Consider the following 27,624-nt stretch of genomic DNA (forward strand, 5'->3'; position numbering starts at 1 on the left):
GTAACAACAAATCAAACCTAACAAGGTACACGACATAATACATAATCAAAACAGTAATTATGACATAAAAATAGGGCGTAATCAACAAACAATAACAATCAAAATATTACACATCAAATAGCGATAAATGTCATTAGTAAATAATAAATACAGATCACACAAAAGATAGAGTTCAAAATAAATAATCGTTCTGAATTTATTCCAAGTAGACATTTAGAAAATTAGACCTATTAACAAAAGAAACCGCTGGTCTTAACCCTTTTTAACTACTAGTCTTGCATTAACAAACGATCGTGTACTGTTTACTTGCAAATACCTTTGCCGTCTACCCTAACGGTTTACGAATGAAGTTTATCGCATTATTTCTTTCGCTTATATACTTATAGTTTTTACTGTAACTCACCTATAGTATTTCTCGGTTACTGGAATTACTTGTGGCGTCATCTTACTCGTATCGAATTGGATTCAAGACTCTCCTCGCTGGACCGACGTACTGACGTCTCGCAGAACTCCGCCGAACCCACACAACTCGCAGCCTCTCCTCGCAGAACTGCCCTTGTGGGACTGACGTCGTAACGCCTCGCAGACTGGTTCTAATAAAACTCTTTTAGCTGGTTTTACTGGACTATTTATACTGTTAGCGTTTTTACCTGTAGGACCGAACCCGATTCGAAGCGTGAGAACAGTTGACGGAGGCTTTTGTTCCCGTCAATTCCAAACACGGTCTCTTCTTACCGTACATCAGGTGTTTATTGTTTGTTAGCGGGCAGTATAACAAAGGCTGTACTTCACAAAAAGGGTACTCCTTTTTGTACCACTCTAGATTCCTTCGATTATTACATTTTCTATTGCTTTCATAATAATCGGTAGGAATCCGTTACTCAAGCCCGCTATACCGGACTTGTTACCGTATTCTTTTTCAAACTTTACATATTTGTTTCATCGTACTTCCTCGGTTACGTATTTATATAATTATTTTGCTTCCTGTCATAGTTCTAGAGCTATGTTGCAAGAAGGAAAGTATCGGTCAAAAAATGGGGTATGAATCTTTTTTTCATTTCTCGACGTTTCATGATCCAGGAACCCCAAAAACAAAAAATGCGAGTAATATTCGTACGTACTTGCGTCGGTGTGTTTGAAGCTTAATAACTTTTAACTGAATAATCCGATTTTGTACGTTCATGTATATGGGGCAATTAATTGGTAAAATTTTAGGGTCATTATCTCCAGCAAGGGTAAATTTTTTTTGGGGTCAATTTTCTCAAAATCTTGCAAACATAACCCGACTTTATATTAAGCTCAGTACTTGCGTGCGTGCTTATCGTACCATTTAAAAAATATTTTGCCCCGAAATCGAAAATTCTAAGGTTAAATCCTAGCAAAACTATTAAGGATATTTTAGTTATATTTAGTTGATATTGTTATTTATTAAGGCGGTTATCATGACAAAGGCAGTTCTTTGGCGGTTGGGTTTCAATTAACCACACATCTCAGGAACGGTTGACCTGAGACTGTACAAGACTACACTTTGTTTATGTTCATACATATATCATCCTCATTCACTGTCTGAAGCGCGTAATACCTTATGGTGGTTCTGGAGGCTAAACAGAAGAAAGAGAGGTTGTGCGTTAAACGAAATTATCCTATTTATTTTTTTAATGGAGAGGATATTTTTTGTGTTGCGCTTGTGTTTTTTTGTCCGAAAATCCGTTGGGTATTATAATTAACGGAATTTTTTTTTGTCGGATAATTATCGGCAAAAATATACTTTTATTTCATCTGTATTTTTTATTGTTTGTACAATATTTATGTTTATTTCTTTAGTTTGCCGCTTAGGCCGTCAGAGATCTTGCTTTTTTGTATTTTTAAACGATTGAAACTCGTTCTAGTTACTGTAATTATCGCGCGTGCGAGCGTACGCACATACATACAAAAAAATTAATCGTTGGTGTTAGCAAGAAAGCCGTGCCCGATCAGCGGACGGACTGGGAGACTAACTGTGACTTCTACCCTAGGAATCTGGAATTATATCAGAATATTTATGTAACTCCTTTTTCTTTTGAATAAAAAAATACGTTTAAACTAGACTCGTAATGTAAAAGCTTGATATGTTGTGTTCGCGTTTTGTTTATTTACGTAAAAAATAAAAAAAATTACCCAGAAATTGTAAATAAAATAAATAATTTCACACAAACCTTTTATTTTAAATTCTGTACATAACTTGATCGGTCGTCTGTCAACCGTTAACGATAAAAAATTAAATAATTTTCTCTCTTACATACACACACACGCGCGCGCACAGACAAACTGTTCTTCCACTGATTAGAGAATTCGTTTATACTTCATTTTATATTAAAACTTGTTTATTAAATTGGTCTGAATTACTCGTGGTTATGCTTGTATATAATTTTGAAAAATTCCCGTACAAGTCACTCATTAACCCACCGGGTCGGTCTAGCGGTTAACGCGTCTTCCCAAATCAGCTGATTTGGAAGTCGAGAGTTACAGCGTTCAAGTCCTAGTAAAGCCAATTATTTTTACACGGATTTGAATACTAGATCGTGGATACCGGTGTATGGTCTCAGGAACGGTCGAACTGAGAATGTACAAGACTACACTTCATTTACACTCATACATATCATCCTCATTCATCCTCTGAAGAATTATCTAAACTGTAGTTACCGGAGGCTAAACAGGAAAAAGAAAGAAAGAAAAGTTACTCGTTGACTTTTTACGGGTTCTCGATGAGACACGGGTTAATTTTAGAAATGAATTTATTAATTATTAGTTAAATGTAATTCTAGTTTTGAGTTATCAATACTATCTTTTGAGGAAGAACTTGTATCAAATTCGGAATTGAGGAAGATTTCGAACTTTAGCGATGTAATTTTTACCGATCTTTCTTAAATTTGAAAAAATCGGGTTCAGAATTATAATATTCGACAAATATTACGTATTTTCTATTTAAATGAGAAATCAATTAGTTATTAACTTTTATATTGGAGAGATCATGCTGAAAAATGAATGGCTTTCCCTTAAAAAATTCTTCTACAGAATGCTTTTGTTGTTTAGATCGACCAAAAAAGCGATGGCTAAAACAATTTAGTCAGATAAATTTAGTTGTTTCTATATCATTATTTTTGTTCGATTGATTTCGGAAGTCTTCAGACATTTAGTACAGCTTTCTTGTTTGGGGATCCGTAGGCGGTTGTGTTCGTTATTCGTGAAACGAGTATACATGTAACTTATTACATTAATGAATATCCAGACTAAGTTGTGTTTTAATTAGAATCCAATACCGATTTCTGACCTGGGACGAAGGAACTGTTATCGTTAAATTTAAAATCAGCCGGCGCATGCAACTCGCTCCGGAAAGGGGAGAGTATTGCTTCCTCCAAACACTAGGGCCCCAGAAGGCGTATTCCTGTTAGTCTGAAAGGCGCTTGCACCGAAAGCACTTCAGCGAATGGACTGAAGGGGAATCACGCCGGAAGTACGAAGCTCATAATGCGCCAAGTCTCCCTCGTCGATTATTTCTCACTGTCTAAAGGACCGGAACGCAAATAACAAATATGTCCGTAAATAAAACACAAAAATCTATAACCACCGCTAAATAAATAACGACCCGCCCGATAAATCAAAGACAGCAGCAAGGGACACTCGTCCAAGCTCTGCGACTAGTAGGCAGGTAATAAATCCCTGCTATCCTTGTGTACCGTTCCCAAATATAAAATACAACATCTGGCTCGAACTATTAACTTCCCGCACGTGAATGCTATTTCTAAATCTGCACCGCTCCAAAATTCAGTATTGTTATTGTTTCATATAATTTTTTCAAAAGTCTTAATTTCGCTGACAGATTGTAAGACCTAAAAGTATTAAGTAAAAGAAAAACTTGCGTAATATTCGGTAAATATATATTTTTTTTTTTGCCTGATGATATCGTTATTCGATCTATCATTAAAATATATCCACAAAGTAAGTTATTAATAATCAATCCTTTTTTATATTTAATTTTAAGAAAATATGGTCATTTACCACTAAAACTTCATGCTGTAAAAAAAAATCATCCGTTTTCTGAAATAAGCGTTACTATCCTTCGAATAATAAAACAATTTTTTTTAAGTAAATTTTTCTTTGGATAGATAGCAATATTATCATTATAATAATTTAATGACATTTAAAACGTTTTTAATGATACGTTATAATTTAATTTGCTTTAACACAAAATTACAATTTTTTAGTAATTAAAAAAAAAAATTATTAATCTTAACAAGTCAATACACAATTTTTTTTTTAAATTATTACATTTTTCTTTTGATTTTTAAATAAATGAGAAAAAAATTAGATGGGTTAGGATGAAATCAATCTTAAAATTTATTACTGGAAAATATTTATGGGGCACAATTCAAATTGAATTACGATAGTTTTCTAAAAAAATTTTATATTAATTTGTAGTATTCATTCGGTTAATCTGTCAGTAAGTGTTATTATTTAATATTAAGCTATTTTAAGTTAAATTCCTGTTAGCCGAAGCAAAATTATTACTAAATAAGCAAGAATTGAATATATTTGAGCAGGATAATGTTTACTATTTCTGTTTGTTGGCAGTGCACAACGCGGTTGTAAAAGATTTATGTACATATAATGATAATCAAATAATGTTATAGCTAGCTGGTTTTCTTTTGTTTTTTATTCTATGTATGTGTGTGTTTTTTTTTTATGAATTTTATTTAATAGTAGTACAACCTATTCGCTGTAGAAGCTACCTTTTTAAATATTTTGAAACAGATATGGCTAATTTAATTCTTTTTTAAAAAAGCTCTTTTGTATGTTTTTAAATGGAATGTTTATTTTTAAACAAACTTCTGCATTCTATGTCTATTCATACGATTTTTTTTTCTTCTTTTTGTTAGAAAAGAAGGAAATTATTACGTTTTTTTTATTAACAAATTTTAAACAAATGTATTTTTAAACTTTAAACGTTTTCATCGTATTCTCAAGGCGTAATTTGACGACTACTGCAGTAATGAAACAAAAACTAAAAAGAAAAATAATGATTTGGTACCATTAAATCATACGTAGTAAATAAAAAAAAAAAAAAGATTAATAAATATAGTTTAGACATAAAAACTTACGTTTTACGACATAAAAATCTACCAGTTTCGTATGTCTTTGAACTGACATAAAACGGTATGTTATAACTGGGAACTTTTGTTAGAAAAAAAATTTTTATATCGATTAAACTTCATAATTTTTGCTTTGGTATTAATTTTATTTAATAGAAGAAAATCTAATGGATTATGAAATATTAGGTACAATAAGTACACTTTCTTTTTTTTAAGATTTTATTAAAAAATGAATGAATAATTTTTATATTTAAGAACATATTATTTATATCTGTTCTTAAAAAAAAAATCTACTTTAACTCTTATTAAAAAGTGATTTTTTCCACTTAGTTTTTTTACTGCTGAAGCAAGTATTTTTTTACCACCTGGAAAAAAGAATATAGTCTTTTCGTATTTATTTGAAGAAAACGTAATGGTATTGATTTAGAATGAAGTCTGCACTTTACGCGTAGAGATTTTCCCAGACATTTCGTAGAAAAGTACGGTATTATTTTTGATCGCATGGTTGAAGTTGGAGGGGGGGGGGTGAAAATGAAATTTCTTTATGTTTTGAGGTAAGAGGAACACCATGTTATTCACTTAAATTGTGGTTTCCTTATATTTATTTATTTATAGCATACATTTTTGCGGGTCGAAAATCTCCAATCTACCATAACAATTTCATTGAAATTTAGTTTATGCTATAGTAGTGTATAGTTGTGCATGTGAAAACTTGACGAAGATTGGTTGAGTTGTTCTTGAGTTACGCTCAATTTAAGGGCGAAAAACTGAGCGGGGCAGATTCGAAGCGTAGTTCGTTGTGATGCTGCAGGTTGGAACGTTGAACCCACCGGGTCGGTTTAGTGGTGAAACGTCTTCCCATATCAACTGATTTGGAAGTCGAGAGTTCTTACGTTCAAATTCTAGTAAAGGCAGTTACTTTTATACGCATTTAAATACTAGATCGTGGATACCGCGGTTCTTTGGTGGTCGGGTTTCAATTAACCACACATCTTAGGAACGGTCGAACTGAGACTGTACAAGATTACACTTCATTAACACTCGTACATATCTTCCTCTGAAGTAATACCTGAACTGTAATTCCCGGAGGCTAAACAGGAAAAAAGAGAGAAAGGTTGGAACTTTCAAGTTTCTTTTTCTATGGTATCTGCTGTGGAATTAAACACGATATAGTTTTTAAAATACTGTAATTTTTTTATTTTGTTACGTCTTTTAACGCGTAACTATTTTTTAAGGCTCAAAGGTCTTTTTTTTGTAAAATTTTAGATTAGAATGAGTTGATACATTTGTAAAAGGAAACAAAATAGAATAGCGGAACTGCGCTAGAATTTTTTAAATTTCTGTATTGTCGCATTCTGTACTATGAAATTACATTAAATCTAGGCGAACCTTGTTCTCCCAGTCGCCTACAGTAAAACTTCCCGTTCTGCTCGTAACAGTTACAATAATTAAAAAATAATCATTTTCCACATTACTTACTTGAATTTTTATTTTCCATATCGTTTTCTGACTTTGGTAACTTTTTCTTAAAAAGTAGCCATAGAGGAACTGAATGTGCTTCGTTCGATTTCCTATTTCCGTTTAAAAACGGACATTAAAGTTTGAATTTTATGTTTTATTTTCTTTTTGTAAATCACGTAGCCGTATTTACAGAATTTGATTTAGTCAGAAAGTGACAGTAGATTATAAAATAAAAAAGATGCGGTACAATTTTCTATTAATATAAGAATCAACCGAATAGAATGCCAGAAATATGGCTATTAAAAAAAGTTGATTGTTTTTGTAGTTAACATAAAATTAAACCCGTAACCAATTGAAATTAGTTGTACAAAATTCAACATACAATTGAAAATTAAGTAATTTAACCTATTAACACAAAATAATCGAGTATTAAGTAGCATTTGAGGGCAATTTTTAACAAAATACAAAAAGAAAAAAAAGCAAAAGTAATAATGAAATGAATATTTATTTTTAATTTATTGGGCTTTGTTTTCAGTAAAAGATATAAAAAGAGATGGTGCATCTCTAATGTTGAGTCAATGAACCTCGTTTCCAAGTGCCTAAATATTGAAGAATATTAGCGTATTGAAAGTTTGTATTCCGATTAGTATCGGTTAGAGTTGTATTTAAATTATTTTTAAAATTGTTTAACTTATTTAATTTTGTGGATTTAAGAACAAATAAATATTAATATTTATAAAATTAACAACTATTAATTTTATAAAATTAATCTAAAACGTTTATCTTTTGATTTTTATTACATCATATGGCTCCAATTAAAGAATTAAGTAAATAAAACTAACTTTAAAAAAAAATTAAAATTGACCACGACGATAAATTTTCTCAGTAATTATTTGTGTATCGCATTTAAATGAAAAATACCAAATCTGGAAGAATTTGAAAATTTTGACTAAAACCTTTAGTTTATTCTGAAAAAATAAAACAAAATATTAATAATTTTAAAAAGTTCAAAACTTTCAAAACGACAAAAATGTTCATTAAGTTGAGTTCCAGCCTAGTTATGGCCCAGACTCCCTCTATTTCAGTCTCCCTTTGAGATACAATCCCATATATAATTTCATGAGACCCTGTTTCCAAAAACAAACCAGAAAAATGGAAAAGTGATTTTTACACGCTTACTTCTTCTGTAATGTATACTGCATTATACCTGCCGGAAATTTGCTTCTACTAATGCATGATGCATAGCTTCTAGATAAAATAGACACATTTCACTGTCTTTCCCGTTGTTTGTTATGGCTGTGATGCGTGTAAATCACCTGAATAGAAGCACTCTTCGTAGTTGATTTCTTTGAGAGTAATGATTTTCTTGTACAATTCCTTTGGTAAACAGAGTGAAGATTTCACTTGTAGAATTGATTGTCCTCTGGTTTTCGGCTTGCCGTTATGAAACAGTATCCAATATTCAACAAAAAACCACTTCAGTCCTCACTAAGTTTACTATAGGGTAGTGCTTGTTGATAGCCTGAAAATGGCTATACCAGTTTCAGGAGTAACTTATACTTCATTAGGTCTTCTATACATCATTTCAAGTCTCCTATGACCTTTTTGATTATGACATATATATTTTAAAACTGCCAGGAAAGTAAAACAGAAACACTTCAAAAAGAACTGTAATAAAATTTGAAAAATAATACTTTTTCAACTATTTTTTAAATTAAAATTTTTAGAAGTCTATTTCAGATTAAAAATAAAGAATTTTTAACAATTTTTCTAACTCTTAATTTATATTATGCTATGTATTATTTTGTTTAATATCCAACACAAATAGTGATGACAAAAAAAAATTCAAAACAATCTATGTACAGAATGTACTTTTTCATTTTAAAAAAGTTTAACTTAAATTATGTTGAAAAAATTTACTACAGAGAATTTGTTCTATAGATTAAAAGTATTTTTTGAAATCAGTTCATTTGGTGAAGAAAGGATTGTTTAGACATTTGCAAAAAACATTTAGAGTTTGTATTTGTAGAAAACTCCCGTTATGTAGTTGGGTAAAGATACTAGCAACTGCATGTGTTGTTGATTTGTCATTGTAATTAATGTTGGTGTTTTAAAAAACATTCTACGTAATTAATTTCATGACAGACATACAGCTTTTGTAAAAAATTTCTCACCATTCTTATGTTGATAGCTTTAAAATTAATAAAATTAGTCCAGCAGTTTTCATACAATTATAGTTAGGTGTGAGTATTGCATATGTGCTTATTAAATCTCATAAATACTTGAATTTTAATTTCTTTTTATTTTGATTAAACATTTCTGAATATTAGACATGGACATTTATATTGCGGTGTGTGTGACCTCTTTTCACAGTTCTTTTTTGATTATGAAAATTATAAATTTGTCTACTGTAAAAAACCTTTTTAATTTGAAATAAACTTAGTTTCAATCGATTTTGAATTTTGGTAAAAATTTCCATCAGATTTTGAAATTTGTATAATTATTGAAATAATGTTTTCCTCTTTATTTAAATTTGAAAAGTAAGTATAAACTTTATATATGTGGTGTACATGAGAGTTTTTAGGCATCATATGAAAAACTTTTTTTTTAATCGCATTAATTTTGAAGAAAAATTTATATGTCCACTACAATTTCATCTACGCGAGGCATTAAAATAATAGATGGTTATTTTTCTTATAACTTGAAAATCAAATTTTCTTTTAAGCGTTTAAGAAATCTGATCCCATTATCTGATAACTCATATTATCTAATGAAAAAAAGTAATTTTTTCAGGATTTATTTGAGCTAATGAATCCAAAACTGCTGTACAAGGATGTCAATGTCTTGGACCCATTCTTAGTAAAAATACTCTGAATAGGTAATAAGATTATCAGCCGCTATGTAAAGATTGGCCTCAAAAACGTTTTTGGGTGGAATTTTTTTACTTCTTGTGGACAGAAATCTCTTTCTCATTTCCATTCTTTTCCCTCAGTTGTTGATCACTTCTTCCCTGATCTGTTTTGTGATTGATGGCCAGACATCTGGTGGATCCATATGGAGGACAACATTTTGAATTACTGGATCTTTTGTATTTTTATGGTTTAGTAATGCAAGCTCTGTCTTTAGATCTATCCAATGCCTGTAAAGGTAGCCCGAGCTCGAACTGAGGTGCTTATCTTTATAACCGTGCCTGATAATTTTTAACAATTCGTTTGTGAAAACATGTGCTGAACATGATAAGATATTATTGTCTGAATTTCCATCGCCTATGTGTATGTTAACTACCATGTGGTTTTAGATTATTTAACATGAAACATCACTTCTAAGAACAGGTTAACAATTTCTAAAAATAATAAACATCGTGATCCTGGCTTACTAAGAAAAAGTATGTTCATCTTTAAGAAAAATATACGGTTGCTTTTCATACAGCAAGTCCACGTATATGCAGCCCTACAAGTAACACATTCTCTCTTTACCGTTAGTACTGGTTGTATAACTAACATTACTATTTCAGAGAAAGCAACTTGGACTAATGTCTTCTACATCTTTGTTTCTTTACATATGTCACAGTCTTAGACCGGGTCAAATGATTTATAGCAATAGATGTACATTGATATACTAACTTCATCTTTGGTTGCGTAACTTCAATACACATCAGCATATTGTCTACCTCCACAAATGCGCTAGAAGTCATTTTTTTTTTATAATAAACAATGAAAGAAAGAAAAAAATAAAATTTTTATAATCAGACAATCTTAAAAAGAAAATACTAATGATTTATTTTTATCTTTACTATTCTCTGATAAGTAAAAATGTATGAACTCCAGTTGTTTACGAAAAAAAATTTTAACTTGTCTAAGTAATGGCAAATAAAGTAGTTATAATAAAAACTATTAATTGACTTAAAAAAATGCATTATTATTATTATTAATGTGATTAAATTTCTGAAGTTCCTAAGCCACAGGTTTTTAAGTGATATTTTGTGATAGCTCTTTTTTTTTTAAATGTCCTTTCATCAAATTAATTGTGGGAAAATGACTCGTATGTATGTACCGTGTGAAAGGGCACTCCCACTTTTATGATTTAGTTATTTTTATTATTTTGCTACTTTTTATTTAAAGACTTATTTTTTTATTTATAACTTTTTTTTGTTATTATTTCTAAGATGTTACATTCATTATTAATTAAGGTTGAAAATATGTACTATTACATCCAGTGGCCATTAATGCAGTTTTATTTTATCTTAAATAGGAAATAAGCTGACAAACTAGTCCATGAATTTTACAATAAGAATTTACTATTTTCTATCATAAATATAGGATTACTATTTTTTATTTTTCCTTATTTCAAAAGCCTGAGAATGTTATAAATTAAATTAGTAGTAACTTCAGTAGTTCGTTACGTGTAAAGATGATGATTGTAAGATTAATTAGTGTTTTTTCTTTTCTTTTTTCTTTAATAAAAGGTTATTCTTTTTTCAAAATTACTATTTACACTTCATAAGAGACTAAGCTCATTTATAGTTCTGTAGTTGAACTTGTTTCAAACTTAGACTAACGTTATTAAAATTGTGCCTTTAATTGTCTGTTCAAATGACCAAACTGAGCACATAACATAGCTATTTATATCTAGTTAAAAATAGCTGTGTACCTTTCCCCGCATTTGAATGTGTGTTACAGCAGCACTGAACAGTTGTAAAAATTTGTTTTCAACTCCGATCAGAAGCAGATTCTCTTTTCTTCATACCCTTTCTGTTTGTTATCCTTTATTCCTTTCTCCTTGGACTAGTGCAATGGAAATTGGATCAGCACTCCTGGTTTCATCTGTATTGCAGTTACTGATGTACCTACTGGTAGCTATTTAGGGCAGCTACATCTTTGTTGAAGCGTATTGTATACTTGTAGAACCGTCTGGTCATTCTGTTATCTATCTGGAGGCCTCTTAAATCAATTGATCAAACATCTGATTAATCGAACCGTTTTAAAAACATAACTAGTAAATGCAATACCAGTATAAAAAAAGTTTAAACGTTTTAATATTACATATATTGATAAGAAAGATGAAACATGTTTTGCAGAGTTTAAAATAATTTAAACTCTATCTGAAGTAGTTGTACAGTAGTTCTTAAACATCTTGTAGGGAGATGCATTTTCATTGTTGTAGTTTCATTTTGTTTTAAAAAAATTATTGATAGTAATCGTTTCAAAAAAATGTAGAATGTCGAATGAAAAATAATTATATTATTATACAGATATTTATTTAACTTTATTTTATCGATATTATCGTCATTAAATTTAATGAACAATGTAAAAAATCATTAGAAATTGAAAGGAAAAAAATGATTGGAAAATTATATACTGTAAGACTTCCAGTAGCTAACTTGTCCTGTTTAAAAATCATACAAGCCAGTTTTAATTGTATATCATTGGCTAAATACCAAAGTTAAGTACGCTTAACTTTGGTGTCCAGTATTATAACTTAGCTTTAAACTTGGTCTTTTCATCATAGGACATCAGTGTTTAATCCTATCAGTAGCTAATTGGTGCTGATGAGCCAAAACTGTCTTCTTAAGTGATTTTTTTTGTTTTTTCAAAATTATATATGTCATGTAGTTTTACAATCGATTTCAATGAACATTTACAAATTTTCAGGTTTCATTCAACACAAACTGAAATATGTTTTTTCAAAGAATTGTGAAGAAAAGGTGTATCAAAAATACTTTTTTTTTTTGTTTGTTGATTTTGCCATGTATGCTTAAGGCTTGTGTATGGGATATGGAATTGGAATTTCGTTATGTATGAAAAATACTATGCCTGGTATGCCTGGTACCGAGATTTAAACCCAGGACCTCCAGATGAAAAGCCAAGATGCTACCACAAAGATTGGCATATAGCATTTTTATCTTTAATTTTTTATTTTTAATATAGCCTTACTTTCTTTTATTTTTATGTATTGTTTTATATTTTTGTTGCAGATCTCGTCTCGTAAATCATTCGTATACGCTCTACTTCAAAGATCAGACATATTATAGGGTTAGTAACTTGGATGGTCGTATAGAGAATGCTGATCATCGATTGACTGATGACATCACTGAATTCACTGCATCTGTTGCGCATTTGTATTCTCATCTCACTAAACCTCTTTTTGATTGTGCTTTAATTGCAATCGCATTAACAAGATCTAGTCGGAAAATGGGTGCTGCTGTTATACCAGGTTGGTATAACTTTTTTTTTTTTTGGTGCGGCCAAGGACCATTATTAACAATATTTTTCTAGGTTTATTGTTTCTCTATTTGGTCCTTTATTCTTTGTCTAATTTTATGCATTCTTCTGTCCATCAGTTGTTATTTTGGATATTTACTTTTTTCTTAATCCCTTGAAAGTTTTAAACAATTTTCTAACTTCAGAATTTTATTCCAAAGATTATTTATCAATTTTATCTATTTCTTTTTGAAGTTACCTTATCCATTGGTTTCTGGTTTTTGATTAGTCGACTGAAAATTTGTGTTGGTTAATTTTTTGGAATTCATTCTAATTAGATGTTCGTAAAATGCTATCTCTTTATAATTTTGACTGAAAATTTGTTTTTTATTAATTTCTTCATCAGATCTCATTTTGTATTCAGTGTTTATCCATTTTTCATCCAAAAGTTTTTGAAAAATTCTACTTTCATTTGTTTCTAGAATTTAATTTTTGTTCTTTTTAAGATAATTAAGCATTGATCTATGCAAACTGTGTAAAAAATTACTATTTTGAGCCTTATCCGTTACATTTTTAAATAATTTTTGGTGGTCTTAACCTTTTTTAGCAAAGTCTGTGGTCTAACTAAATTTTATTTTTTAAGTCTGATATTTCATTATTATTATTGTTATTGTTATTTTCATAGTCAATTATTTTTCATAAATATTTAAATTTTTTAACTTGATTAATTTTTTCATTAATGAGGTCACATTTATTGTTAGTTATTAATTCCATTTTTTCAGTGGATATATGAAATCAGTCTTGGCAATTTCTCTTAATTTGCAATTTGATGTATGGCCAATTCCTAGAGTATCTGTAAACATTGCTAAGTTGTCGTTGTATGATAAAATCAGTCTCATTTACATTGTTTTTATTCAAAATTTAATTTCCAGTTTTGTTTTTTCTTCATTCCTGGTTTGAAGCAATCTTAGTTGCTGATTTGAAGTGTCAATGAATCAAATTGTCCATTGTGCTTTTTGCTATAGCATTACTGCTCTATTACCAGCTGCGAGCCCTTGTTTATTTTCACTCAAGATCATGTGAGCATATTAATTTTTGCTAGATAAATTTAAGATTTATATGATTAAAATTGACTGAACTCTTTTGAACAAAAAGAATCTTAGTAGCTCATTTATGAGTTTAATCTGAGTTTTTAATCTTTTACAAACATCCTGTAGTTTCAATGTGCATTGAATTATCTTAACAAAAATATATTCTCCACTCCCTGATAGAGGTATTATAAATTTATAATATAAACTAAACTATTATTTGTAGCAAAAGTGTAAAAAAATATGCAGGAATTTTCAAGCACTACTTCATTTATTTTAGGATTCAAAGTGTATATTCAAAAAGAAATGTACTTCATTCCTCTAAATACAACCAATTAAAATGTGATTTATTTTTAATACACTTACCACATAAACACGGTAATTTCCAGTAGAGATGTTATCATCCATTTATTAGTTCATATGGAAAATGATTGTTATAAGTCAGTTATTAAAAATGTATTAAAGAATTTATAAGTGTTGTCTCTGAATGGGAAGGAGAGTGTTTTTGTTTAATTTGTTGTTTTCTTGCTAATGTTTTCATATGATGTTTGTTTTTGTGTTTTTTAATGTTTTCTTTCTTTCATTTCAATATTTTAGTTAATGTCTGTTTTAATAGTGTGTATTTCTTCCATGTTATTATTTTGATTATTTAAATACTTTCTCCTTTAACTTGGATGACCAAAATTAAAGACCTGATAATAACCGAGTGATATTTTAGTACTTGTTACTCATAACAAGTTATGTAAGTTCTTAACCGGCTAATTATAATCATATATACTGGAAGAGATTGTTCGTCTTGAAATCAAAACTGCTCCAAGGAAAAGAGAGAGTGTTAGAAAGATGGGAAAGATTGTTTTTACATATAGCTTGTTATCATGTAGACGGATATAGAGTCATCTGGTATTAACTGTGTAGAACAGTGTTACCAAAAACTATACACACTGATAAAGCTGTCTTCTGTGATGGGTTGGACTATCTGTTTTAGATTTAGAGCTACTGCATCGATTCTAATCCTTTTTTACATTTACAAATTAAACAAAATCACTCTTTTTAATGTTCAAGTTACTTGAGGATATATGTATGAAGTGAATTACAGATACTTGAATGAAGTATTTGACTAAATCTGAAACAGAGTACTCTAAATTAACATATAAGTCAATTGTATAAATGAACATAGAAAACTATTTATAATTTATACAGGCGTTGTTAATGAAGTCATTATATTAATTAGTGTGTTACTATATGATATGCTTAATCTTTTTAACAAATAAACTTGAAAGTAAGATCTCATGAAATCACAGATTAATTAGTAGTAGGAGTGTTTACAGGAAATAGATAAAAATTTATAATCTCTTTACAAAACTATAAGTCTAAATATATAAGACATAATAAAATCAAATATTACAAAACTTATATGAGTTTATTTTTGTGTCTAGAAATAAAATGTACTTAAGAAAATAAATTGAATTTAAAAAAAAATTCTAAGAATAAAATAAATTTTTATTTTTAAGTATTTTTTAAAATATTTTATTTTTGAAAGCACAAAAAACTAAAACTCTATTTGTATTATAACATTATTATATATTTTTATATGTATATATATTTATTTCTCCTAAAATAACTTTTCACATTCGTCTATTTATTAATGAATTAGCTAATTTATAAAACTTCAGTTCACATTAAATTAAAAAGTTTATGTATATTTTTCTTTATTCACTTCCCTGATGAATGTATTGCAACAAATGGTAGTTCCTTTTCAGTCCAACTAAATGGGAAAACTCTTGTGTGAAGCTCAACCACCAGTTTTTAACTACCATTGATGTAACATATTTGAAATCTGAAATATTTATTATAAAAATAATCCTTGTAACTAATTTATAATCTTTTTTTAAGTTAAAATGATCAGAATAAAGTAAAATTGATTACCATTATAAATTACATGATGCTTTGTATGCTGTATTGACAGAGCAGAGTAAAAATGCCTTCTAGGTTTCTAAATTTTTTTTATATACTAGTTATTATTTATTTGTAAAGGATTAGGATGTAAAACTCATGATAACTGGACGACTGGTTTGATCAATCATAAAGATTCCTTAGAATGCAATAAAATTAAAGATTAGGTGGACAGAGGATGACAGGGTGCACACAGCTCTATCTAGTACTATTTTCTTAGGCACCGGTGTGATTTCTTCAGAGGATGAGTAGTTTTAGAGTGAATTATAATAACATTATTTTGAATCGTATGAGGAGAAAAATCTTTAACTACATTAAAATCTTGCAGTTATTACATCTTATTTATCATCTATTCCTCATTTCCAAGTTTCCTTGGATTTGGTCCAAAAAGATGGCTATCTTTTTCTTGGTATACACATAAGGTTTTACATTCATTTTCATTTTTTAGCATCTTCTTAGACAACCTGTCATCCATTCTACAGTATTTACGTCCCCAAACCACTGAACATTTTTGTTTCTATTCCAGCCCTATTCCAAACTGTTTTCCAAAGTGTATGTTAAAAGAGATCCATAATACATGTACTTTTTATTTTTTATTACTATATATCCTTCTCCTGCACTAAATCTTTCATACACTGATAAAACATATTTGACTTTTCTTGTTCTGTGTAATTTATCTAGTTTGCCTGCATCCAGTTAATTTAATTTACCTGCCATTAAAAGTTTTTATTTAATGTTATATCTTAGTTTTTCATCTCTTTTTTGCACCTCTACTTTGCATCAACACAAAACATAATTTTGTTATGTTCTCTTTCCATTACTAAATACTATTTTATAATTCCTTCCCCCTTATTTTATTCATTAACTATTTTCTGAGTACTGTTCTTTATAAACTCCTAGATAATATCATCCACAAATAGTAAGTTTTTAAGTTTTAACAGGAACAGATATTGTAATTTGAATAGAATGTTTTTTAAAGTAAAATTTTCTTTATCTGTAAAAATGTTTAACAATTCAGATTTTTTTTAATATTTTTAAACTAATGTTAATGTTTCCTGCTCTCTCTCCCACCAGTATGTATAGGTGGAGGTTGTTGAAATAATCATAATGTAGTTTTTTTGTTAATTAAGAACTGGTTTATTAAAAAAAAAACTTACGTAAACCTAATAATACAATAATTTTATCTTTGTAACTCTTTATATTTCATACTTAGAATAGACCTTAATAAATTTTAAAAACTGTTTATAAAATTAATATGATGTGGCAACCAACCAAACTGATAACTTTTATATGACAAAGATAAATTGCTATATTTGTTTTATTGTTCCTTTGTGCCGCTTTCCGTAAATGAAATAAATTAGATGTTATTTTACCACATAAGTTATCAACATATTTTTATTCCATAATACATAATTTGTCAATAGTAATTCTTAGAAATTTATAATTTTATTTGATGTTAATCATATAGTTTTTGGATTACAATTTTTTTTTTTTTTATTTCATAAAAATTGGTCAGGATTTACTTAAGATTTAGCAAAATAAATAAACAAACTAAAAGTCAGCGGTGCTAAAATGCCGATAAGTTCAGTATACTGCTGGAGGTCACTGTTCTGTTAATAATAAGTAGATTTCACTATGTAATGACTGAATAAGTGTCTTAATAATTTTATAATGTATTTTTTTAATGAAAAGCAAAAGTACAATCTTATTAAAAGTAAAAGTACTTTATTAAAATTCTTTTTTATTCAGTCACTTTTCAATGTTATTTATTTCTAATACTATTTATTGTTCAGTTTTTTGTTGTGTTACTACCATGAAAATTACTATAAAGAAAGAGAATAATAAAAATAAAAGTGATCATGTATTATATGTTACGGACAATTTGATATAGCTTCAATCGTAACGAAAGTGAAGAGCATTATGGTTTTGATGAATAGCTGTAGTTTATGGTAGACAGGAAAGAGTACTGTAATGTTTGGAAACTGTACTCTTTGTAGTACCATAGTAACATTACACGGTTTATTATTTCACGGTTACTTGTTACAGTTTTACTCTCTCTGTTGTTTTTTATAGCCAACTCTGTTAAGAGTTTGCAACATAATGTGTACTATGCCATCATACTGTGACGATGATGAAGAGTTGTCTAGACGTAATACTGTATTAGTACAATAACTACTGCGTGATAGAAAGTAATTCAGTACAAAGTACAATAGAATTGATTTTCTCTTTTAACAATGGAATGATATTTATTTATATATTTTTGAATATGAGTAAACATTTTTAATAAATTTTTTATTGTTATTATCGTTATCTTACTTATTGCTCTTAGAAAGATAATGTCTTTAATTGAATTCTTTTCTTTATTTTATTTAATATTCTCAACAATTATAAATGTATTATTTATTCATTTAAATATTTAAATATCAGTTGTTTTGTTACATTATAAATATTTTCATTTTCTCCCTTTAGTACTAGAAAGCTTTAAAATTATAGAAAATTCAGTCCAGAACTAACAAAATGTTTACCTGATTTTATGTAACAGTTTAAAAGTAATTTTTTAAAGGCATGCTTTAACACTGACATTTTTTACTAATAATAATTTAAGAAGAATGAAGTGATTGTTAAAAAGAGTACACAAAAAAATAATCAAATACAATAACCAGTTTAAAAACAAAATACATTTCTTTTTTCCTCCATTTTCCTTGCTTTTGTACTATATGAAGTATTAATATCATTAAAAAAAATAGGATTTACCTGATTTTTATATTTATCTATATTTTTAAGATGCCATGAATTCTAAAACCACCAAAATGTTGGTTATATGTTATATATTGACCTCTAATTAGCTTTGTACCTAATAAACGTTTTTTCTTCATGAAGTTCTAGCACGGTGGATCATATATTAGTAAGTTTTATTATGTTTAATTTTTTTAGTAGGTGGACAAGGGAGATTTTGATTAGGCGTACATTTCAAATAGGGTTGGATTTTTAAAATTTTTACTCATTTTGTCTTTTTTAGTTTTTAAAAAAATAGTTAAAATACCATTGAAAATATTTTTGGAAAAATCCTGTACTTGAAAAATTTATTTTTCCTTAAATTATTCTAACTTTAAATTGTTTTAAGAAAAATTGTTTTTGTTTGTTAGGGTAGAAATAATTTTTATAACTTTTATTAAAAAGATAGCATTAAAATTTATTTTTTATTCTAGCCGCTCAAAATATTATCTTCTGAAATGTTTTTATAATTATTTTTTTTTTATCTGAAGACAGGGAACCCTAGAACTGAAATAAATTTGAGATCATTTTTTTATTTTTACTGATTTAATAAATAAATTAAAAATTTTTAAGTAATGATTTAAATAAAAAAATAGGCAAATAAATAACATTGTAAAGGTAATAATAATTTTCAACCTTATTATCAGAGTAAAAAAACTATGCACTTTCTGAGATATTTGATTAACATTATTGCTAAATTTAAAAAAAAACTTGCATATTTGTCTTTACTTCCACTAATTTTCTGAGCTTTCAACCAAATGGTGTGTTTATATTTAACCAACAACCTGTTGTCATTGCATATCATAAGTATAACTGTTAAAATTTTTCATAAACATATTTTGACTGACATTTGAATCTCGTTCAAAACGTTTCATAAACATTACATTATTTGATTTTATGTAACAAAATATTTACATGTAATAAGTTATGAACCAAATCCTTTTTACCTCATTAGAGTTAAAGGTTTCCAGTTTTGTTTGTTTGATTATAAACGATAGCTTGCATTACGTTTTTGGCAGATTCAAAGTTAACATTGTTACTTCAACATTACATAACAATAGGTTTTAATTTTAACAGCAAGCCAAAAAGTTTTGATTTATCTTCTTAAAACATTTTTTTTTTAGATTTCATCATCATTAGATGTGCTTCATATTTGTTTTCTAATATTCATTTAAGCAAACAGATAGTATCTGTTGTGTTGTTTCTACATTAAAGTTCTTCAATATTGACAAACCTAATTAAATTATTTTATCTTTATTAAGTGAATATAAATATATATATATATATATATATATATATATATATATATATATATATATTGAATGTTCATTAAATGAACATTAAGAAAAATGTTAATGCAATTTATTTTTATTTTTTGATAATTTTCCATGATCTTTTATCACCCATTCGTGTAAAAGAAACTGTAATCTGGATTTTTTTGAAGTTTTATATTTTTTGAGAATATTAATAAATCTATGTATAATTTTGTTTTTTAATCACTAGCTCTTGTATGTAGATACATGTGTTGACCTCTGTTTAGCTTTCTATCTCTACTTTCTTTTTCCGTTTAGCCTCCAGAACCACCATAAGGTATTCAGAGGATGAATGGGGGATGATATGTTTAATGTAAATAAAGTGTAGTCGTGTACAATCTCAGGTCGACCGCTCCTGATATCTGTAGTTAATTGAAACCCAACCACCAAAGAACACCAGTATCCACAATCTAGTATTCAAATTCGTATAAGTGTAATTACTTTTACTAGGATTTGAACCTTAGAACTCTTGACTTCAAGCTCAGCTGATTTGCAATGACGAATTCACCAGTAGACCAACCCATTGGGTTTACCTTTTTATCTCACGAACAACTTAACCTACTAAATTTGGTGAGGTCCCTTGTCCAATAGGGGCGAATTGATTCTTTTTATTTCTTTCTAATCATTTAGGGCTTTAGAAAGACATTAAAGAAGTATTGTATCTTATAAGAAATTGGAAAGTATTACCCATGTGAGTTTTTCAGCTGATCAATATAAGAGTATAACATTGGAAATATCACATTATAAATTATATTATTGAACAGCTTTGAAAGAGCTCCCTGCTACTAAAAATCGTAATTTTATAAATTTTTTCTTTTTCCTTTTTTATCACTCAGTCGTAAATTTTTTGTTCTAAAATAGTTGTTTTTGAGATGAAAAAAGAAAAGAATGTTAGAACATACAAAATAAGCTCTACCCTTAAAATCAGGCATTCTATACATTTTCTAAGTTTAGGGTGTTTTAGTTATAGATTTAAAAGTTTTTTTTTATGAATTAGGCATTATGAGGGAGGAAATTGTTTGCAACCTTTGTTATAGAGGTAAGTCAGAGGACAAATTAACAGTTTTGTTTAGTTGATATTTTTTTTTGTTAATACCTTAAAATAACAATAGAATTATTTTTTGATTATTCTTTAATGTTATTTTGTATCATGTTGTTATATGGAAGCCTGTACACAATTTTTTCATGTTCTGTGATCCCTTGTGTTTAGTGCTCTGAAATAGGTTCTTTTGTTACATTTGCTTTTTTTTTCTCTTTTAGGTATCAATATCATCATTTGGTAATCTTTCCATGAGCTCCGGCTCCTACATTCGATAGAAAACATTTAAATGATGCAGTTTTGTGGCTCTCCTCAAATCTAATAGTTCCATTTTATTTCCTTTGTAACAATTATAAATCCCTAATTTTTTTTTTAAATCTGTGCCTAAATAATAAAGGGCTGCCATTAATTTTAAATCATTCAAAGACTGCCAGCTTGTTTCATATTCTTTATTTTTTCTATATATCTATTCTTTTTTGTAGCCCGAAGGTTCTTATAAATTTTGTAGAAAATATGCTTCTCAAAACTATCCTGAGTATTGCGTATGAGAGATTATCAGTCCATAATAAACTGTTCTCATTACGTTGTGATCAAGCCTACGTATTAGTTTTAGAGCAAAAATATTTTACTTTATTTTATTGAAGATATCGTCTATATGATTATTCCAAGAGAGGCTATGATCAAATATTATAACTAAAAACTCTACTAGTGATGACTGTTCTGTAACATCATTCTTTTTAATCTCAACATATTTTACTGCATCTCCAGTTACCTATTCATATGCTCCAATCTTCGACTTCCTCTGCAGTTTTTACTTTCTGCATACCCCTTCATCTCAAATTAACTGATACATAGTCCCCCAGCCTTGTTTGTCTCTGCAAGATTCTAGCACAAATTTTTCTCTCTTCTACTCATATTATGACCTTTTCATTTTTAATTTTATCTTATATTTTCTTATTTTGTGTATTTAATTTTAAAGCTTATAAAATTAGATTTTTTCATGTATTACCAAATTATGCTGAATAAGATTTTGAATAAATGAACTTATATCTCTGAAGGTATTTATCTCTAATGTGTCTATGTTAACATCAGATCGTATCGGTTATGTATCATCTTCATAAAGTATTACTTGATTTTTTATCACTGTTTGTTGTGCTATTAATATATTATTGTCATTCAGATGAGTTTTTAACCTATTGAATGCTTACTCTTTCAAATACTTTTGAAAATGATGGAAGTAAATGTATTGGTCATTTTCTAATCTAATTCTTTCATTATGTGTATGTAAATGTTAAATTTTTGTTAGTTCCATTTTCTGTTCAGGAATTATTCCTGTTTCAAATGAGTTATTAATTAAACTGCTAACAGACCTATTGTTCTTTATAATGTTGTATGACTGTACATTATTATATTTCGTTTATAGCACAAAATTTATTATTTTTGGAAATCTAATTATTGAATATCTCTTCTATATGACTGGTTTTAAGACATTTTAAAGTAATGTGGTAATAAAATGTTTCTTACAAGTCATTCCCTTATTGTGTACATCTGATTTGTTGCTTAAGACAAAATTTTATTTACAAATCCCCAATACTGTTTATTGAATCGATAAAACCTGTTAATGTGAAAATACCTAATTTTAATCCACTGTAATTAGAAGAAATGTTAACAGGTATAAGTAGAGATTCCAAGACCCATAAACCAGTTCTTATAAATCACCAAACTTAAACAATACTATGTCCAGTTGTACTACTCCTACTAAAACAGCAGAGAGATACACTCTGTGTTATAGATTCCAGATTAAATTACTCCATTTATACTTTGTTATTTCAAAGAGGTGCTTGTTTTTATGCTTTAAGAAATCATTTAATTATTTAGATCTCATCATTCTTTCAGGGATTATAAATATATTCCTTTATGTATAATTTTTATTTTACAAAAATCATTTCTGATACATATTTAAGAATAAATGAATTTCCAAATTAAGTAGATTTTGCTGAAGTTAAAAATTAATATTTTTTTAAGGATTTTTTAGTATTTTTATTTAGAATGTCTATAGTCATACAGATAATAAAACTGTTTGTATGATCAAGAAGGTAATAGCTGGTGAATCTAAAATTAATGCATGCAATTTACTTATTAAAAAAGATAGGGACGTTGAGCAATTTTCATTAAATTATCATGCACAGTTCCTCAATGAGTAGTAGCCATAGCTTATTTATAAACTTATTCTCTACTACAGTGGAAGATGTTAATATATATGAAAAAGGGTCTTGCTCCCCTCTGATGAAAAATAATTTATCAGCATCTATTCACACTCAGAATATATTTTATCGACATATAGAAATAAGCCCATAAAACTTTTCATTAACTGTTTGAAAACTTTTGAAAATATTAATGGGTACTTCTGATTCCCTCTGGAAAAATAATTCTTGTTTACTTGCGTAGATATAAAATATTAGTTTCAAAGGATTTTTAAAGAGAAATAATTAAAAATCTGAAGAAATATTATTGAAATCACTATTGCAGCCTGTTCTCTCCTTATAAGGAAACTATTTTATCATTATTCACTCACTGAATATACATTTTAGCTGAAATCATCAGGAGACAGTATAATTAAAGCAAATAAAACTCAAAAGAATTTTAAGGGAAGCATTTTCTTTAAATGAATTTTAATTGTGGACAGTTCCCATCCACATTTAAGTAAGAGCTTATAGCTGGAAAAATGCCAGTTAATTCAATTAATTTACAGATTATACATTAAACTTATAATAAAATAATCTTCTACAATATGAAACTATTTTCAGCACCTGTGGTTCGTTAGACAGTGATATCCCAATTACTTGTTCACTGCAATTAATAGTAAAACAATTGTAAGTTTAAATGGCTGGAATAATCCAGCTATCTGTTATAACTTCTTAACCCACCTATTAGGTTAGATGAATTTCTAACACTCCTCAGTATCCTAGCTAGGGATATCCTAGGGAATAGCTAGAAAGTTTATAGGATTTTTGTGTATTTTTGTTCATTAGACAATTCTTGGAATGGGCAAAAGTAATTAAACTTGAATATATTCTTAGGCAACTAGTAATTGGAGAAAAGTAAATTTGTTGCAGCATATCAAAACCACTGATTACCCTAATCATCAATTTTGCTGGTCCCTCTTTGGGTCATCCATTTCCTTTATTCTTGATCTCCTTTTTTTGGTGGTTGTTTAGAGTTTGGCTAGACATTTACTGGTTCTCTGGTAATTTAGTATTAATTGGTATTCAGTGTTATTTCTAGTAATTGAGTTTCTACCACTAGTCTACATAATTATTAAGATCACATACCTATAACCCCCTTGACCTTTTAAGTTGAAAATTGTGGGATCAATGCTCCATATAGAAGTAATCTGGCCAAGTTTAGTCAAAATCGGTCCAGTAATTCTGGAGATATAATAACTTAGAGTATGACACTGAACACACTCACACACGTACATATGAACATTCGAAAAATTTCCATCTGGTTTTTTGGGTTCCTTAGGTGTGAAAACATCAAGATCAATGAAAACCACACATGCTCAAATTGGACAGATTACAATACTTTCCCTTCTACTGCTATAGCGCTAGATGGGACAGTAGTAGTATTAAATTTATTGTTATTTATTTATTACGATTATATAAGTAAAATGTAAAGGGTCATTGCAGTGTTATAATGATTACTATACTTGTACATTCTGATATTATATAAATTTGAAAAGTTAAATTTTTTATAAATTTAGTACTGTTTGAAATGTTTCTTTTAAAAAAGAAAATTAATATGCTTATTCTTTTTATATGTTTTTTAAATAGTTTACTTTACTGCCTTATTAAAATTAAATAAAAAATTTGATATTATTTTATGTATAATAGTATTATATTAAGAAATAATAGTCTCAGTTAAATACTGTGGAAGGATAGGTTATCTCTAGGTCAAAGTTATCTCTATAAAATATTGCCCTTGTTCTACAAATTATTTCATTTATATTTTGCACATTGTGTGCACATGCGCATGCGTGTGAGTTTACTTAACTCATTGCTAGAGAGGAGATAAATTTTATATTTTGATATTATGTAACCTATGTTATATTATTCATTTATTTTACTTTTTAATGAAAGTTATTATGCGAATTAAATATTGTTGTAATAAAGTGTTAATTCTGCAATTAAAACTGTGAAATATTCGTTTAGGTTTTTACAAATTGACTATTTTATAACTTGGTTATCATCAGTGAGACATTTTCCTCTAAGGAAAGTCCCTAACATTTACAATCTGCATATGCATTATTTTTTATTTTGTATATTTTTTATCAGAGCTGTTAGTATTTTTATAATAAATGGTTCAAGAGTGAATCTGTGTTAATCTGATTGCAATCTTTTAATGTATGATATTCTCAGAGAGGGGTTGTTCGCAATAAAATGTAAATTTTCAATATTTACTTATAGTGTATCCACATTTCTAAAAAACATTATTATTAGAAATTAAAGCCAAAAATTTTCAACAGTATTTTTTGGATTGCAGGAAAGATTTTTAAATTTCTGAATGATAGCTCTAATCCTCTGAATAATTTGAATAAAATAATATTTTATTATTTACATACAGACTAAGGTAAGTTTAAGCTATTTTTTTCCATGTGATAATATTTGGGAAAAAAAAATTGGTTAAACCTTTTATCAATATAGTAGACAAAGTATTATAAACTTTTAATAGATTTCACATTCCTTCTGTAAAAATTTTTACCCCAAAATTTTTATTGAATGTTTGGCACCATAACCAAATGGTTGTTGTAAATGATTGAAATAAAATACCACTCATTCCTGAAAATTACATAACGCTGCTAAGCATGACTAAGCTTACAAAGATTACTAAGGAAAATGAGGTGTGAACGGAATGGAACACAAGGATGGCAGGAGTTTCTTTCTCCCTACTAACTGCAGAACCTGGACAAATGTCCCTTGCTGCTGTGTATTTCTATTTTATCTGGCGGGTTATCATCTGTTTTGTGGCGGTTATAGATTTTATTTTAATGGATGGATTTCTTATTTTTGTTTCGGTCCCTTATGAGAAACAGTCGACTGGGGCTGATATGGGGATACTAAGCGTGTATGTGCTTTGTACTTACGGCAGTATTCCCCTTCAGTCCGTCCTCCCTTCCATGGGGGCCCTGGTGTTTGGAGGAAGCTTTCAGATACACGTGTGTCCGGGAAGGGTTTGGGGGGGATCGCATGGACATCGTCATTGTGCTGGTTTACTGAAACGGACATAAAAAGGAGGTAAGAAGGTGTAAAAAGGTGTATTGCAAGAAAGATATAATAGACCTTGTTCAGGACAATATGACTGACTTCTCATGTTTCAACCTACCTACTTATTAAATTTTTATAAAATTTAACTTTTTTTTTGAAGCGCGGCAAAATCGCTCCTAACGTTCCCGCTCACGCGCGCGCAAAAAAAACCCTAATAATTTTGAAAAATATTAATTAGGATAGTACAGGTTTAGATTCAGATTTTTTCAATAAAATTTGAAAGTTAACAATTTATCATTTTGAATAATTAAGTGGTCTAGTAGTAGTTAACACTGATCGGGTAAGATATATTTCCGTTAGTAATAGTGACTATTGATTAGGTTGGGATCAACATAATACCAAGTCAGTTGATTTGGTATAAAAGGTTTAAAAGAAATTCTATTTCACTTTGTTTAATTAACTAAAGATTTCCACTAAGTTGACCATAGACAATGAAAAGGGCCCGGCCAGGTAGCAGCGTCTTATCTATTTACTGTTGAGCATAATAAAACAAAACCATATGTTCAATTATTATTAAGCACTCATTGGGACATTAGATTTTATCTACATCTATACTATTGTAGGATATTTTAACAGGGTAGATTAAATTAATATTGGTTCATGTATTTTTTTACATTTAATTTGAATAAAATACAACACACTAAATGTTTAGTTATTTGTTAAGCACTAGTAAGGGTGTTATATTTTCTAATTCAGTAATATTTTCTGTTAATGAGATGGAATAAATAAAATTGATTTAATTTTGGTCAAAAAAATAAAAGACCGTATGTCTATACATTTATGAGCTATTACAACTTTACGCTCAATTTGAGACTTTGCACATCTCTTTTAATGACCTCTTTCTTTTTTTAAGGAGTAAAGTAATTTTATGTTACCTTCTTCATCGAGTTGAATACCCTGTTGCACATATCTAGCCTACCAAAGTTCTGGCAATATTCAGTTCTACAAGTGATGTTTTCATTAAGTTCAACACAGAAACCGATTTCATAATGAACACTGTTGCTCTCAGAAAAAACAATTTACTTGGATAGATAGTGTAAAGTAACAAATTGTGGCTCATTTGATGAAAGAGAATGCATTATTGATGGAATATCTCCTTATGATAGAGGAAAGATAAATAAGTATTTTAATTTTAACAGAAGAACTTCTATATTTGCACATTGTAAAACGGCTGGATTATTTTTTTAAATTCAATATAAAAATTAAAGGAACCCAAGTAAGAAGGGAAAAAATTCACCCAGAGTTAAAGGAACTGCAACATTAATTTGAAAAAAATATTTAAAAATCCTCCGAATAGCAGTTCTATACCGGATCATAATTGAAAAACCCTTATGGCGGAGGA

The 27,624-nt window shown here is 28.6% G+C and overlaps 1 protein-coding gene across 1 annotated transcript in view; it reads left to right on the forward strand.

Annotated features, from left to right (window-relative positions):
- Abcd1 (ATP binding cassette subfamily D) overlaps positions 1–27,624 on the forward strand; it is a 106,916-nt gene that overhangs the window by 47,376 nt on the left and 31,916 nt on the right. Inside the window, exon 2 of the mRNA XM_075372661.1 lies at positions 12,565–12,803. Coding sequence (XP_075228776.1) covers positions 12,565–12,803 — 239 coding nt within the window. The remainder of the gene's footprint in view (positions 1–12,564; positions 12,804–27,624) is intronic.

The sequence above is a fragment of the Lycorma delicatula genome, chromosome 8 (genome assembly GCF_047948215.1).
Source record: "Lycorma delicatula isolate Av1 chromosome 8, ASM4794821v1, whole genome shotgun sequence".
NCBI lineage: Eukaryota > Metazoa > Arthropoda > Insecta > Hemiptera > Fulgoridae > Lycorma > Lycorma delicatula.